We start from the raw sequence: 16,499 nt of genomic DNA, 5'->3' as shown, positions 1-16,499 counted from the left end.
TCCATTCCTCAGGAATCTAACGTATACAACTCTAAAACAGTGCTTCTAATTTCTCCCCCCAAGTATATAAATCTCCTTTAATACCCCATAAAATATTACTTATATAATAGTTCTTATTCTGTTATTATTCTCTGTTTCAGGGGAAAAAGTAATGAAACAAAGACTTTAAATTCAGTACAGATTTTAAATGAATGTTATTGTATTAAACTCAACAGCATTTTTATACAGTTGAAAAAAAGCACGTAATTAGGGAGCAAATCAATTATTCAGGCTAGAGATAACGCCTGGAACACACGTAGCCAGGAGCCCCAAATCCATGTGTGCAATTCACTGGTCTCCAATTTCTCCCGGGGAGAGGAGAGACTTTCAGAGGCTGCAGGCGGGGACTGTCCTCTCTGTCCTCAAGACATGCATCCACTTTTGGCTTTATGTCATCCTTTATAGCAAGGGACGCTGTTGCCATGACTTTGGGGTCCTAGACACTTGATTTCAGAGGCACTAAATATGCTTCCTGCATTTACTGTAAATGTAAGTAGATGATATTGTTCAGCACATAACATTGTCTTCCTTGCAAAGATTCATGGAAAAAGCTTTTTCAAGTCCTAATACAGGAACAGCCTTTTTAAAAAATTAAAAAAAAAATCGTGCAGGGCACTGAATAAGGAAATTAGCTACTGCTTGACAGTTGAATATTATTTCCTTCTTTGCACTGGCTGCTAGAAAGCTCGTACCTAAATCTGGGACCCATTTCTGTTATACATTTTAGGTAATACATCTTTACAATAATTTCATCCTGCTTCATCTGTTTTTCCTACGCTTACCTTTTAATTTCCCATATTCTCTATCCAGATTATTATATACATTTTATAAAGTGCTTTAAATTATATTCAGTAAAGATGGGTATAATAGCAGATGCTTATGGGACTATTAGCATATATGCCCCCTTTCCCATCCTTCTCTCTCTTCTACCCTGGCGGCCAGAACAGCCAGGAGCTGGTTGGAATAGCCCCTCCCCCCAAAGAAAAGAGGCTGTTACCTTGTCACCCTTCTTGATGGTCCTGACCTGGAGCTTGCTGATGGCCTTCTTCGCAGCGTCTCCCAGTCGGCGCTGAAACACCAAACACTGCTTGTTAGTGATAAAGGCCTGTGATTCTGACTTTGCTTCTGATAACATTTAATCAGCCAGGGCAGCTATGTCTGAAATCACGCACAAGTGGCAGGAATGTTAATGATGATGTCTGGAAGAGATGGGGTGCTGATATCTGTGCAAAGTGGCTCTAGTAATTGAGGTCCATTAGAGTGAAGCTCTCCATGCCCGATGTTACACAAGGGGCACGTGATAGGGAAAGATCCTGCCTACAGAGACTTCAGTGCAGGTCACATCTACCCAGACTGGCTCAATAAATAAATAAATACATTTAGTGAGTTGCCAGTCTCGCCACTTAATTTGTGACAGAGATAGTCCGTTTGGAGTAGTTAGAATAAACTTCATCTCCTCTTTTTTCACAATCAGGGTTTATTGTCTATGTATTCCTTTCCATTTGGAATTTTAAGGAATTTCCTTTGTTTATATAGACCCAAACTAGGTTTATATTTAGTCTGTACTATCCTATTACATCACATTCTTACATGCCAATTTTGCCTCCTTTGTGTATGTTTAAGTGTGAGTGTGAATATAGGGAAATACATAACATCGATATGTTTAGTTTAACAAATAACTATAAAGCAAACCCCTAGGTAACCACCATAACCCATGTCAAGAAATACTATATTTCCCTGGCCAGTTTGGATCAGTGGTTAGAGCATTGGCCTGCGGACCAGAGTCGAAGGTTCGATTCCAGTCAAGGGCACATACCTCGGTTGCAGGTCTGATCTCAGCCCCGGTAGGGGTTGTGTGGGAGGCAACCACAACTGATGTGTCTCTCTCACATTGATGTTTTTTGCTCTCTCTCTCCCTTCCTTCCTCCCACTCCATCTGAAAAAAATCAATGGAAAAAGTATCCTTCAGTGAGGATTAAAAAAGGAAAGAAAAAAAAAGAACAGAAATACTATATTATGCACTATTTTAAAAAATAAAGTTACTGCCCAACTGGTGTAGCTCAGTGGTTGAGTGTCAACCCATGCAACAAGAGGTCACTGGTTCAATTCCCAGTCAAGGCACATGCCCAGGTTATGGGCCCGAGCTCCAGTGGGGGGAATGTAGGAGGCGGCCAATATATGTTCTCTCTCATTCATGTTTCTATCTCTCTCTCCCTCTCCCTTCCTCTCTCAAAAATAAACAAAACAAAAATCAATCAAGAAAAATTATCTAAAAATAAATAAATAAATAAAATAAAAATAAAGTTACTTTCTAGTGAGTGCTCCAGTAATGCAATAAGGAAGAGTAAGATACAAAGAGGGTGAGGAAAGAATTAAGTTTTAATCTGTCAAGGAAAAATATGGTCTGCTTCTGTGCCTATGACCTCTACATGCTATGTCACCTTCCTAGGTACAGGTACTAGTTGCCTATTACAGGTATGTATCTGCAGCAGTTAACATGTTTGAAGGACTGAGATACAGGGACAAACATTTAAACAGAATAAATATTTGCTTTCACTAATTTTGTTCCTCTTAGAAATAACAATGAAACTTCCTTATTTTCTTTAAAATAGTGAACATATACCAGTGAACGGTTAATTTATCCAAGGTGCCAGACCAAAGCTCTCTGTGCAGTATCCTTTATCTTTACAACAACCCTATGAGAAAATAAAATATTGCATCATAGAATGAATTGAGACTTATAGAGTTTATGTGAATTGTTCTAATATTATAGTGTTTGTTAAAGGTCAGTTAGAATCTGAATAAAATTAACACCGACTTTAAAGCCAAAGCTAAACTACCATTCTCATTTTCACCAACCACCCAACTGACTAACCAGCCAGTCAGCCAATTAATTAACTTCTGCCCAGTCAGACAGCCAACTAACTAATCAGCCAGCCAGCTAATCAACTCACTTTTGGCCAACCAACCAACCAACCAACCAATAAGCTAGCCAGCTTGCAAGCCATCCAGCTAACCAACCAATCAGTTAGCCAACTGACCAACATCTGGCCAGCTAACCAGTCAAACAGCATTCAGCCAACTAACTAACCAACCTATTGGCCAACCAATCAAAATCTCTTAAGTACCTATGATGAGACACTTCCCTTAATACACCAGTTAGAGTAAGAAAGTAGAAAAGGAGATATCTCCTTGTTAACTTACTTTGGTCTTTGATATTTCATTATTAGTTTTTAAAATAATCATTGGCATTAAAATTTTTTTTCTTTATTGATTTTAGAGAGAGAGGAAGGAAGAGGGAGAGATAAATGGAAATATCAGTGAGTGAGAACGTCAACTGCCCGCCTCCTGCATGCTCCCCACTGGGGATCAGGTCCACAACCTGGACATGAGTCCTGACTGGGAATCGAACTAGCAACCTCTTGGTGCATGGGTCGACTCTCAACCACTGAGCCACACCGGCCGGGCAATCATTGGCATTTTTAACAGGAGAGTAAGCTTTGGCTCTTCCCTAAAGGGATGCCTATATACCCTTGAGATTACGCCAAAGTCTGTGAGTAGCTTGCAAACTAAAGTGGCAGGAAGAGTCTATAATGATAAATACCAATGGGGGACATAAAGTGGGGGAAGAAAAAAAGTGAGGGAAAACTAAACAGGATGCAGATCTCTTTCCTCTCCTCTTCCTCTAGTTATAGACTACTCATCCTTTGGTCTCAGCTCAAGCCATTTCGGGGGAAGCCCTCCCTAGATGTCTTCCAGGAGAGAAGATTCCTCTAAACCCTCCCAGCACCTTGCCCGTCTGCTTCATAGCACGGTGACAACATCTGAGATTTTTAAGGTCAATCCCGATTACTTTCCTCTCAAGTAAGTGCCCTGAGGACAGGTCTTGTTTATGTTTGCTTCCCATTACTGCGAATAAAGCTGCCTTCAGTAACTGACACCGGATCATTCAACACATATTCCAGATGACTTACTTTATCCTAGGCGGAAATACACACACACTCTCCTGCTCTCTGCAGTGAACTATTGAGTGGAAACTCCATTAATGGTTGATGAGTGAAAAAAACCTTAGACCAAGAGACTTTTTTTTCTTTAGCATGGAAACCAACCTGAGCCAGTCAATGGGGAAAATATATGGACAAACTGTAAGTAATGCACGTGGTTAGGTAAGCAAACTACGGTCCTGACCTTGGCGAATCCAGCCTCTCTCAACTAAGGGCTGCTTTTCACTGACGCAGCCAGGAGCAAGGACTGAGAGGATGGAGGAGCTGCTGGTCACAGGGAGTGAGTCAGCCACCTGCAGAACATTAGGTTTAAATGAGAGATCGGGACCTCAGGGAAACAAGTACTGATTGTTGCAGGTCAGATATCTCTAGAATTGTGTTTAATTGGTATTATATATTATCTAGCCCCAAGTCAGTCACTTAGATTGTTATTTATTTTCAAAGGCTAAGCAGGGCAATTAGGCAGCAAGGATCATTTTCAAACAATGATAGTGGATTACACTCGAAGAAGACCAACTTTTTTTACGGAGGTGAACCAGAAATAATGTTTTCAAAATTTAAATATTTTTTTTTTTTATAAAATGAAATATGCCCTTCTTTTTTTTTATCCTCACCCGAGGACATTTTTCCAATTTTTGTACAGATAGAGTGGGAGGGAGAGAGAGGAAGAGAGAGAGAGAGAGAAACACCGACGTGAAAGAGACACATCGAGTGGCTGCCACCCGCATGACCAACCAGGGCCGGGGACAAACTGTAACCGAAGTACGTGCCCTTAGCGGGAACCGAACCCAGGTCTCTCCGGACCGCAGTCCAACGCTCTAACCGCTGAGCCAAACTGGCCAGGGCGAAATATGCCCTTCTTAAATGTGAACATGTAAGGTGAATTCAAAGACTACTTTCTATCTTGTCCATGTATTTTACTTTAGTTTTGGCCAAATAAAAATGGGGTATTTAAAAAATATATATCCCTTTGTCTCTTCCAGAAGAATAAAACACCCCTTCCAGGCCCTTTTAAGGGAACATGCAAGGTGCCTTTATTAAAAACAAGAAAACGGTGTGTCTGTTCAGGAAACGTAAAGTAAGCGGACATGAGGGCACTGGGAAGTACGTTAACAGCAGAGTTAGGGGTCAGGGGATCAGAAAAAGGAGTCCATCACTGGCGGTACGAGGGTGGGCGGATGAAGGGCTCAGTGGAGGATGACGTCACTGGCAGATGGGCTTCTCCGATGAGCAGAACTAAGAGATGGAGAATTTGGAGTAAACAAGAAAACGATAAAGTCCTCTCAACATCAAGTCTGTGAGGTCTTCCTCCCTGGAAGTCCTGAGAAATCAGATGATTCACAAAGGAAAGAAGGCCTGTTTTCCCTGATCATTCTGAAAAGTGGTGTGAAGGTTTTCCTTTCCCTTGAAGTGCCTCGAGTCCAACCTCATTTCAGATGGTGACTCACATACCCCTCTTCTCAGGAGGAACAGGGGAGCGTTCTGTGAGTGGCTGATGAAGAATAAGAAGTCTGACCGGGAAGGGACGGAACAGGTACCCTGGACAGTACAGAGAAGCCCGCTTCTGAGACACAGATGACAGTTCTGAGACTATGGAGAGCTAGATTTTTCAACAGGAGTCCAGGTTAACAAAGTAAGGGGAAACACACCATAAAGTTTTTAAAAAATGTTATTTGCATGTAGTCAAATTTTATCAAATTTCTTTTTTTTTTTTTAAGTGACGTGAAAATGACACAGAAATATGGACTTCTGAATAAAAACACTGGCTCACTTTGGACAATTTTCTAACTAGTATTATTGGATTTCCAAAATGCAAACTAAAGAGAGTATGCTAAGCGAAGTAAGCCGGTCAGAGAAAGACAAGTATCCCATGATCTCACTTACATGTGGAATCTAATGAACAAAATAAACTGACAAACCAAATACATCCAGAGACATGGAAGCAAGGAACAGACCAATGAACATCAGAGGGGAGGGGGGAGGGGAGGGGGGAGGGGAGGCAGGAAGAGAGAAACCAAAGAATTTACATTCATTTTGCATAACCAATGGACACGGACAATAGGGTGGTGAAGGTGGGGGGAGGAGGGAGGAGGAGGGGGTCCATGGGGGGAAAAGGAGGGAAATTTGTAATACTTGCAACAATAAAGATAGATTTGAAATGTTAAAAAGAGATAATGAGTAAAAACATAAACATTCTTAATGAAATGGCCCAAGTAGGGCAGGTGTTGCTTTTGCAGTCAGTTTGCAGTCTGGGTTTTTCACTGCACTGCGTATACGGCACAGGAAAGCCAAGGCCCTGCTCGAACTGAGCCTGGTGTGGAGCCTGAGCAGACTCCAGGGACTGGAACTAGGTCTATGACTCAGCACATCCTTTCCTGTGTGGTCCTCAGAAATGCAGACTAACGGGGTGCTAACGGGAGACATAGGGACCAACTCACGTAGATTTAGGGACCACCTCAGGTACACTTAGGGAGCACCTCAGGTTTCTAGAGGCCTTGTGTTTCAGGGGGGATTCTTCTCTGCTGTCCAGGGCTCCTACAGATTTTCTCTAACCCAACCAGATCCAAATCATGCTTCCCACTAAAGATGATCAGGAGTCGGGCCATCTCAGTAATTAGATCAATCCATCAATGGAATCTAAATGAGTATAAGAAAGTATTTACCAAGGTTATTGGTTCCTTGACAATAGTAAAGACAAATGGCTTCATGGGAAATAAAACCAGGACCGTTTATTACAAGAAGAACGTTCTCCATAAATGTCAACATGGAGGGTAAACAATGTCAGACTCTAGCTCAATCCACGACACAGAAGTTAGTGACCTAAATATTAGGAAACAGAGAAAAAGAAGACCCTTTCCTCGCGTCCCCTTCTGTGTTACAAGCAGGTATGCAGTGAAGACGATAAAAAACTGGGAACATAAGGTCGCCCCAACAGCATCAAAGTCGAGTTTCTGTTCTGGCTCATCTGATCGGCTCATTCTGTATCATCCTTGCCCCTTTCTACTGACAGGTGGATCTGATAATCAGGATTATCACTGCCACCCCAAGTGGAAAAATAACAGAGTGTTCTTAGGTCCTGGGTGACAAGAGGACACTGTAAACACAGTTGGTCCCAGTCGTCCGGAACCACACGCCGCCATGGGCGACTCAGACACTAAAATGTAATAACGGTTTCTCCAGGCCTGGCTGACGCATCAGAAGTCACTGCACAGCCAGCTCAGCCCACTGCCACGAGGCTGATCACCCTCCGTAATCCAGAGAAGCGGGTACGAGAGTGAGACCGATCTGACAGCCGCGGCGACCTCCGGAGTGACGACTGAAAGCTGAGCACGGAACACGAGGCCGGCTTATTTCCCGTGGGAGGGGGTGTAGAGACTGCAAAGGCTTGCAAGTTAGAAGATCCAGCGTTTAGCCCTGTCTCTGTCACTCACTGTGTGACTTCGGCAAAGTCACTTCAACATTCTGGACCCCAGTTCCCCTTATGAGTAAAATTGGGTATGTCGAGTCACGTCATTTCCAGTTCTACCAGCTCAGGGTTTTCTTCCACGTGAAACGGAACTGGGAGGCCAAGATCCTGGAGACCTGAATGACCTCAACATGGCAAACCAACGGCTAATTACCTGGCTGAATACATCACAGAGACAACATACACTCCGCCCCTCCGACCCCCCAGGGGTCTGCACTCTCTCCAGGGACACATCAGGGACTGTTTTGGTTCTCGCTTTTTAGGAGACAGAAGCATCTCTGACCCCAGGGACACTGGCATAGCCCTTTCCCTTCCCTTTCTCTTTCCCTGGGACGTCCAAGTTTAAATCTTATCACTTCTCTTGTTCCAGCATAACCTGAGGACCAATGTGCAAATAAAATCAAAGGGCCATGGACCACTGACATGCAGATCCTAGGAGAAGTATTCACACAGAGGGCTAACTCCTTTAAGCAAGCTTGGTTGAATGTCATTACCAGGCCTCACATAAAATGACACAGAACAGGTCTGGTGTCCTTGGATTAGCCTCAAAGGCAACATTGTTTGTGAAAAACAAAAAAGAGCCTATCGGTGTCTATCGGATCTGCCCACGTTTGAAATAGCCGCCGTCTACTGAGAGTCCTGTGGTTTTCGGACACAGACCCGGTCCCTGCATTGGAGATGACATACCCACGGGACAGTGGGACAATGTCCCAGGGCATCACCGGAAGGCGAGCTCGCCGGCCACAGCCACAGGAATGCTGCTTGCTGGCTTTGCTCTGTCATCCGCAGGGTTTCTATACAGTGTAAGAATTAGTGAACGGCCCTGGCTGGTTTGGCTCAGCGGTTAGAGCGTCGGCCTGCGGTCCTGAGAGACCCGGGTTCGGTTCCCGCTAAGGGCATGTACCTCGGTTGCAGTTTGTCCCCGGCCCTGGTCGGTTGTGTGGGTGGCAGCCACTCGATGTGTTCCTTTCACATCGATGTTTCTCTCTCTCTCTCTGTTCCTCTCTCTCCCTCCCACTCTACCTGAACAAAAAAATGGAAAAATGTCCTCGGGTGAGGGAAAAAAAAAAAAGAATTAGTGAACGGCCGCCGCAGGGCGCATCTGCGGAATGAGGGACACGTGGCTTCACCACCTCCTGCGGGGGAGGGGCGGCTGCCCATGGTGGACATTGCTGTTCAGGTCAAGAATCTGTCACGGTTCTGGCCTTTCAGGTGGCTCAGTTGGTTAAAGCAGTGTCCTGCTATGCCAAGGTTGTGGGTTTGATCTCTGGTCAGGGCACATACAATAATCAACCAATAAGTGCATGAATGGGTGAAACAACAAATAGATGTTTTTGTCTCTCTCTCTCTCAAAAAATCAATCAATAATAATAAAAATGAACCTGTCATGGTTCTGGTTCTCCATCTCAGAGTTCAAGAAGAGGTCACTGGAAGGGAGGTGATTAGTGGGGTAGAATAAAGAATCCTGAGCCCTCTCTGTGCAGCTCCCGGAGATGGGGGATCTTAGACTGGGTGCTAGAAAGGATTTAACAACCAGTCCTTGCTTCTAAAGCCCCAAAGGGCCAAATTCAAACAGTAGCTTGTGCTCAATGTCACTTGTACATTTTTTTGGTAAGAGAAAACATGTCTGTCAATAGGAACTGGTTTAATAAATGTAACATATGCAAAAAATAAAATGTTACACAGTGATTAGAAATGAGAAGGTAGCTTGGATGAGTGTTGATATAAATCGATCTCCAAGATCCAATGAGAAATAAGGGTGTAGAGTTAAGTGTGCTATTGTTTACACACACACACGCACGCACACACACACGCACGCACATTTACAAGCACATATAATATCTCTAGAAGAACAGAAATCTCAGGCAGAGGACCTGAGTAACTAAGGCGCACATGTGGAAAGACAATTTTCATTTAAACCATTTTATACCTTTTGCAATTTATACCATGTGTATACATTATCTGTTCCAAAATTAATTGCTTTTTATTTATTTATTTTTTTATCCTTACCCGAGGACATTTTTCCATTTTTTGTTCAGATAGAGCGGGAGGGAGAGAGAGGAGGGGAGAGAGAGAGAAACATCGACGTGAAAGGGACACATCGAGTGGCTGCTACCCACACGACCCAACCAGGGTCAGGGACAAACTGCAACAGAGGTACATGCCCTTAGCGGGAACCGAACCTGGGTCTCTCTGGACAGCAGGCCGACGCTCTAACCGCTGAGTCATACTGGCCAGGGCAAAATTAATTGCTTTTAAAAATAGCTTTTATTTTATTTTTTATCTCCCTTTGTTCCATTCACAAGGAAGAAATCCTGGCTTTTCCCAAATTATGTTGCCACGTTAGCATGATCTCAGCTCACGCCCCTTTTCTCCCTTTATTATGTGCCCAAATAAATTACTGTCCGAATGATGATCGGCAGGAATGCAGGACAAAGCACTTGCATTTTACAGAACAATACTAGTAAAACATCAAAATGTGTGTATTTGGCAAAGATCTGAAAAACTATACATTAAATATTAAGTGTTTATATTAAATGGGGGTCTAATAGGTAATTTTGCTCTTGTCTTGGTATTTTCTGGGATTTCCAAAGTTTATACAGTAAATTTTGCAATACTTTTTTAGTTTTTAAAAAACTTTTTGCACTCACCTGGTTTCTGTCCCGGGCATTTGCATATCGAAACCTCTGGATATAATAAAAGACCAGCCACGCGAGGGAAATGATCATCAGGACGATGAAGGAGATGGACACAAACACAACCGACGTGCGGCTCACGTATTTCTGCAGGTTCCGCGTTCCGATGGTGATGTACATCATCACGGTGATGTTTCTTTCCAGCAGGCCGACGATCTCCTTCCCTTTCGGCTCAGGGATCATGATTGCCACGATGTCTTCTACACCTGTTGTGAGAGGGACAAGGGGAAGGGGACAAGACAGAGGGAGGAAAGGTAATAGTGAAATGTCTGGATAAAATAACATGCAACCACATCATGACACTATCTTTGACAATTCTTTGCCAGATCTAATATCCAGGTCTAATTCTAAGATCTAACAGCCAGGAACTGAGTCAAATTTTCTCTTCCTTCAGCCCCCTTGGGATGCTACTGTCTCGTATATGAGAAAAAAGCCTAAAATGAATTCATAATTTTGGTAGCAGTGAGGTCATGATCAAACTACTCTTCAACTGTCCAAGGTGTTGACGCTAATAAAGGTGGACCCTTCCCAACTAGTCCAAGTTTACAGTCCTATGTTGCATTTCAACTCCCCCAGAAGGAAAAGACACTCTGACCCCATGGTCCAAGGGTAAAATGCATTTTTATGCCACGGGTCTGTGAGCTTGCTTGCTTTTTCTCACTCAAACACGGTGAATACTTGATCACGGCTATCTACGTATCATTTTCAAGGCAATTTTCTCCTATAGTAAGTACCCAAAGCAACCCCAAATAGGATTTCTTAATGCTCTCTAACATGACTTGTCAACATAAAATAATGGCTCAACTATTTCCTGCTTAATTTACCTAACTCAGTGTAAACAGCCGATGTGTCCGCATAGCCAGCAAGGGAAGGTGGAGGCAGAACAGATCATTCCAGGACCATTTCATCTTCCAGATACTCTACCGCAGCGCCCCTCTTATTGAACAGTTTGAAGCTGTCTTGGGTCTGCGTTATCTGGGTCCTTGTCTCTCTTCTTCATGACTCTGTGTGAGGCACAGCCTCCCAGGGAGAAGTTTGGGGCCTCTACAAGGGGGTCTTTAGTAAGGACATGATACTAGCACCAAATGAACCAACCTGACATGTCCCTGTAACTGATCCATGGACTAGAATATCAATTTCACTAGGCTAGGTTCTCAGGGATCGCCCGATTCAAATTTATGCTCACAAAGCTCTTTATGGGCCCCATCTCCACCCAGAGATATCCTATTACCTGGGACAACTACCAACCGCAGACAGCAAATTCACAATTAGGAGGTTGTAGCCTAGGGACAAAATTAAAACTGCCATAGCTGCTTAAAGCTGGCCTTGTTCACACGCGGAGGTCAGCCAGCCAGATGGGACCACCAGATCCCTTTTGTTCGGGATGTTGTCAGTCTCTTAGAAGCTGCTTAGGGCTTTCACTTGACCTTGATCTCTACCCAGGTTTTCAATCCTAAATTCCTTGATGGTATTTCGCTGGTTATAAATACTTTAAATGCCCACTACATACAAAGGTGTCTGTGTCTGGTACATCAATGATATCTTTCCTAAAATTCCAAAACCCAACTGTGAACCTCGCAAAGCCACACCGTGTTTAGATTTAGCTGTCAACTTCTTGGAATTACCGAAACTGGTGGTTTGAATGTCAACTTTGCAGGATTTACGGACAATTCCAATGCTCCTCTTTTCCATGTTTACTTTGGCTAATGGCTGCATGTGGGCTGAGGTTTCCTGAGGGATTAAGGCTGCTGGCAGGTTTTGTCTTTACAGAAATAACTTCTGTGTCTACTGGAGTAATCCGGCCGGTGAGGCTCAACTGGGTGCTGTGGCCACTTTAGGGATATTTAAGTAGTGGTGGATTAGTAACTTTTCATTTAATCTAGCCTCCCATTTATATGTTTAAAGCATGTCTACTCAACATGGACTGAGCTCTTATCATATAATCGGCAGAGAGGAGACAGCTAGGATGCAATTTATTTTCTCCTGAATTCTTAGACATATTTGCATTTACTTTTGGATTTCATTTTACTGTACGGTTGACCTGTCTTTTGCTACCCCGGGCTATTTCAATTGTCTTGGCTTTTAACATATTTACTGTCTGGCAGCCCAACTCTTCCTCCACTAATTTTCCCCTTATATTTTCCCTCTTATCTGCTTCGACGAAGAGCCCATAGGCCCAACAGTACATAAGTGGGCTCTCGAACGGAACAGCTTGTTTCAAACCCCAGTTCATCATTTTAAAAATAGGCGACCGAAGTTTGGATGTCCAAGAAGTTCTAAATTACTCATCATCCATTTTCAGGAACCTGAGAAAACATTCTCTCTTCCTGTAGGGTAAAGTATAATTAACTATTTTAAACTGAAGCGCTTGCTTACATCACCTGTGTGGCTCATAGCACGGCCGTGTCTTCATGACACCTGACCTCTGCTTCGAGAGGCTGACTATGGCAGTGGGGAGGTTCTAGTCACCTGGACTTGAACCTTAGTCATCGTCAGTATTCACAACGAATTTCTAGGGCTGGTGATGGTAAAAAACAGATGGGATTCTGGGACATTTCTCCATGCACTATAGGCTATGTATTGTGTATGGTAAAAAGAGATACCAGCCCTGGCCAGTTTTGCTTAGCGGTTAGAACATCGGCTCGCAGACCAAAGAGTTGTGGGTTCGATTATGATCAAGGACACGTACCTTGGTTGTGGTTCGGTCCCCAGCCCTGGTCGGGGTTGTGCGGGAGGCAAGCAATCGATGTGTCTCTCTCACATTGATGTTTCTCTCTCTCCCTCCCTTCCACTCTATCTGAAAATAAATGGAAAATATCCTTGGGTGAGGATTAAAAAGAAAGAAAAGAAAAGAGATACCAAAGGTGGGCATTTATCCCAGTGGAAAATGTCATTAAGACCTTGGGTACACAGGCTTTCCAAAAACAGCATAAAGTAAAGTGGATTTGGAGGAATTATCTGACCGGTCTGATCGATGCACAGAGTCCAGGGCAAAAAGCTACTGTAGGATTAAATCTGTTCCCATGAGACATGTGCGCCAATGTGAGTTATCGGGCATTTTCCCTGATCTTTGCTTCATTTGGAAGGTGCAGCCAGCGTCAGGGAGAAGCCAGCAGCTTCTCCCAGGTACACGGAGGTGTCCTTGCTTCTGAGGGTGTGTGGGAGGGCGGGAGGGGGAAGAGTAGGGCCCTGGCGAGGAGAGAGCTGAAGGCCAGCTGAGTGCCCTTGGAGAGAATGCGCCCGAAGTCCCCAACCTAGGACACACTGGAGGCTGACTCAGGAAGAGCCGTACACCGATGGCATGTTGTACATGGATAAACTCCACAAACAGGCCTTGCCACGTGGGCAATTCTGTGTTTACTGTGATGCCTGGTCTATTTATCAATTGCCTCTTTTTGCAAAATTTTGTCAGCCGACCAACTATTTTCCTCCCAAAGGCACTTTATACTTCTGAGTGATGGCTGTTATGTAATTATTTTGTATTCTGGAAAAGCTCTTTAGCCCTGCGAGAGAAAGTGTGACCAGGACACATGTGACCCGGCCACCAGGCAGGCAGCAGGGACACCCATATATTTAGTGCTTCCTTTTCCCAGGAGAGAACTCAAGTGCCATGACCTAATTCAGTCTATGCAGATAAGCAAGGAATCAAAACAAAAGAAAGAATGCTTAATAACCAGGAAGTCCATTACTTATAAATTCAAAACCAAGTTGTTTAAATATTGCATTGGCAGAATGTCCAGAACACTAGCACAGGGCTAGACATTTAAAGGGCCAGCAGCCCCATTCCTCTCTGTGCACCTGGAGGGGGGTTACTCTCTCCTAGGTTCACGTGAGCAAAACCCTCTTTTCAGTCCTCTGTATCCTCTTCCCCTCAAATCTCTACTTTAGTCTCACTGACGGCCCTTTAGAATTTAGGCAATGTAAAGAAAAGGCAGTTTTCATTTATAGATATTTTCTATTTATACTTATTATCTACTGCTTTTTAAAAATAGTCAGCTCCTGATTATCATCTATTCTCAAGTCAGATGACAATGTATATGAAATAATCTCAGAAACTGCAAAGCTCCATATAAATGTAAAGTAGTACCATTTTCTGCATTTGTTTAAAAATGTTTTTAATAAACATAGATACATAAAATGTAAATAAAGCATTCACAAATAGACTCCAACACTCTAGTAAAAATACCTTCATGACCAAAGTGGGATTTATTCCAGGAAGGTGAGGGTGATTTAGCATTAGAAAATATATTAATGCTTTTTAGTGCATTAACAAATTAAGGAATCAAGCATATGATTATCTTGGACAGCTAGCTGTCCTCCAGTGTCTGGTCTCTTATACTTCTACAGTATTCGTGTTTCAGCCAGGCATACACTGGCCAGTGAAGTGTTAATCCTCGGCCTCCCTTGCAGCTAGCTATGGCTCTGTGATTAATGTTTGGCTGTTGATACATGAGTGGAGATGATGTTTGATACTCTAGGGTCCTATCCATAAAGGGCTGAATATGTGCACCCCAGGCCCTCTCTCCCCTTCTCTCTGACTTCAGAGAGGTGAGCAACCAGCTTTTTAGAGAAAGGAAGCCACAGCCCTGGCCGGTTTGGCTCCGCGGTTGGTGCGTCGGCCTGCGGTCCGGAGAAAGGAAGCCACGTGTTGAGGATGACACCCACTCCTGATTCTTAAGAGTAATATAAAACATTTCCTTAATGTGATAAAGAGTATCTTCCAGAAATAGTACATTAAATGGAGGAAGAAAACATTAGCAGTTTTGCAGTTCAAATCATGAATAAGATAAGAATGAGCAACATTAAAAGCAGAAGTGATGTCTGATGCAAAGAGACATAGAAATCAGAGTGGTAGATCTGGGAAAGGAAGACTGCCAACTATTATTATTATTATTTTTTATCCTTACATTTTTTTTTTTTTCACTTATCTTCAGATAGAGTGGGAAGGAGAGAGCGAGGAAGAGAGAGAGAAACATCAATGTGAGAGAGACACATCGAGTGGCCGCCACCCACATGACCCCAACCAGGGCAGGGGACAAACTGCAGCCGAGGTACGTGCCCTTAGCAGGAACCGAACCCGGGTCTCTCTGGTCTGCGGGCTGATACTCTAACCACTGAGCCAAATCGGCCAGGGCCTGCCAACTATCATTATATTGGAGGTCACATGACTACCTAAAAAAAAAAAAAATCAAGATAATTTAACTACTAAAATTAGAAAAATGTTCAGTAAAATACAAGATAGAAGATCAGCATACAAAAATAAAGCTTTCTATACACCAATAAAACCTAACCAGAATAGGTAACAGAAAAAGTGATCTATACATATAGTAGAAGTCATAAAGTATCTCAGAGTAAACCTAATAGACGCTAGCCCTACATGAAGAAAACTATAAAGTTTCTGAAGAAGATTTCATTTTAACCCCCAAATTATTCAGCATTATGTATTTAATTTCCAAACATGTAATTTATTAAAGTTACTCATTTAGAATGATTACTAATTTTTTTGTTGTTGTTGCATTATGGTCAAGGAACATAGCCTCTTGATACTGACCCTTAATCATCTAATACATTTGTGTGTGGGGGGTGGTATATGTTCCATTTGTATGCAGAAACATTGTGTTCAAAAACATCCTTTGCTCCTACATTATGTAACGAGGTAGTAACCACCAAAAAAGAAAGAAAAAAAGAATCCAGGTCTTATGAATCTCAAACCAAAGTCATTAAATTTCATTATACTTCCATGCAATTTTTTAAGGTGATCTATAACTTAATTTTACTTTCTTTATTTGAATTTACAGTGGATTTCACCCTTAGCGTTTTCATCTGTGTACACTTTAGAAAAGAATGCTCATGTCAAAAGGAATTATTGCTCTCTGCTTTGCGTGCACGATTCCAAAGCCACCCTAGGCCATAAATAAGCCTGCTCCATGGCTCCAAAGTGTGTTCTGTTCACTTCTATTCCAGGGAGAGGTTCGTCCTGTCCTGAACCCTGTGTCTTTCCTAAAGCCCCTGTATTACTATACTTCTGGGCATGGGAAGGTTGTCTGGAACACAGTCTTACTCTGGAAAATAAAAAATATTTTTCAGGGATAAAAAGAAATTCAGAGTAGGTCTACTTCAGGAATGTGAAAATTAATCATTTGGGAACCAGACTAATAATTTGTAATGCAAGCCAACTGACATGATTTCTCTGGAAGACCTCTAAGCTCAAAATATCAAAGGTTACCCGAGTTGCTGGGTAAAAACTGGTTACTCAGGGCTGCCCCCGAGTTTTGTGAAAATCTGAAATGTGTC

General features: G+C 42.9%; 1 protein-coding gene across 1 annotated transcript in view; it reads right to left on the bottom strand.

Moving 5' to 3' along the window:
• Nucleotides 1-16,499, bottom strand: part of RNF150 (ring finger protein 150) — a 189,662-nt gene that overhangs the window by 62,883 nt on the left and 110,280 nt on the right. Inside the window, exons 2-3 of the mRNA XM_036240766.1 lie at nt 10,161-10,411; nt 1,037-1,108 (exon numbers count right to left, since the gene is read on the bottom strand). Of these exons, the coding sequence (XP_036096659.1) occupies nt 1,037-1,108; nt 10,161-10,411 (323 nt within the window). The remainder of the gene's footprint in view (nt 1-1,036; nt 1,109-10,160; nt 10,412-16,499) is intronic.

This window comes from Molossus molossus, unplaced genomic scaffold, assembly GCF_014108415.1.
Source record: "Molossus molossus isolate mMolMol1 unplaced genomic scaffold, mMolMol1.p scaffold_m16_p_4, whole genome shotgun sequence".
Classification (NCBI taxonomy): Eukaryota; Metazoa; Chordata; class Mammalia; order Chiroptera; family Molossidae; genus Molossus; species Molossus molossus.
Note: the sequence above shows the minus strand (reverse complement) of the source record. Positions and strands in the feature narration are given on the sequence as shown.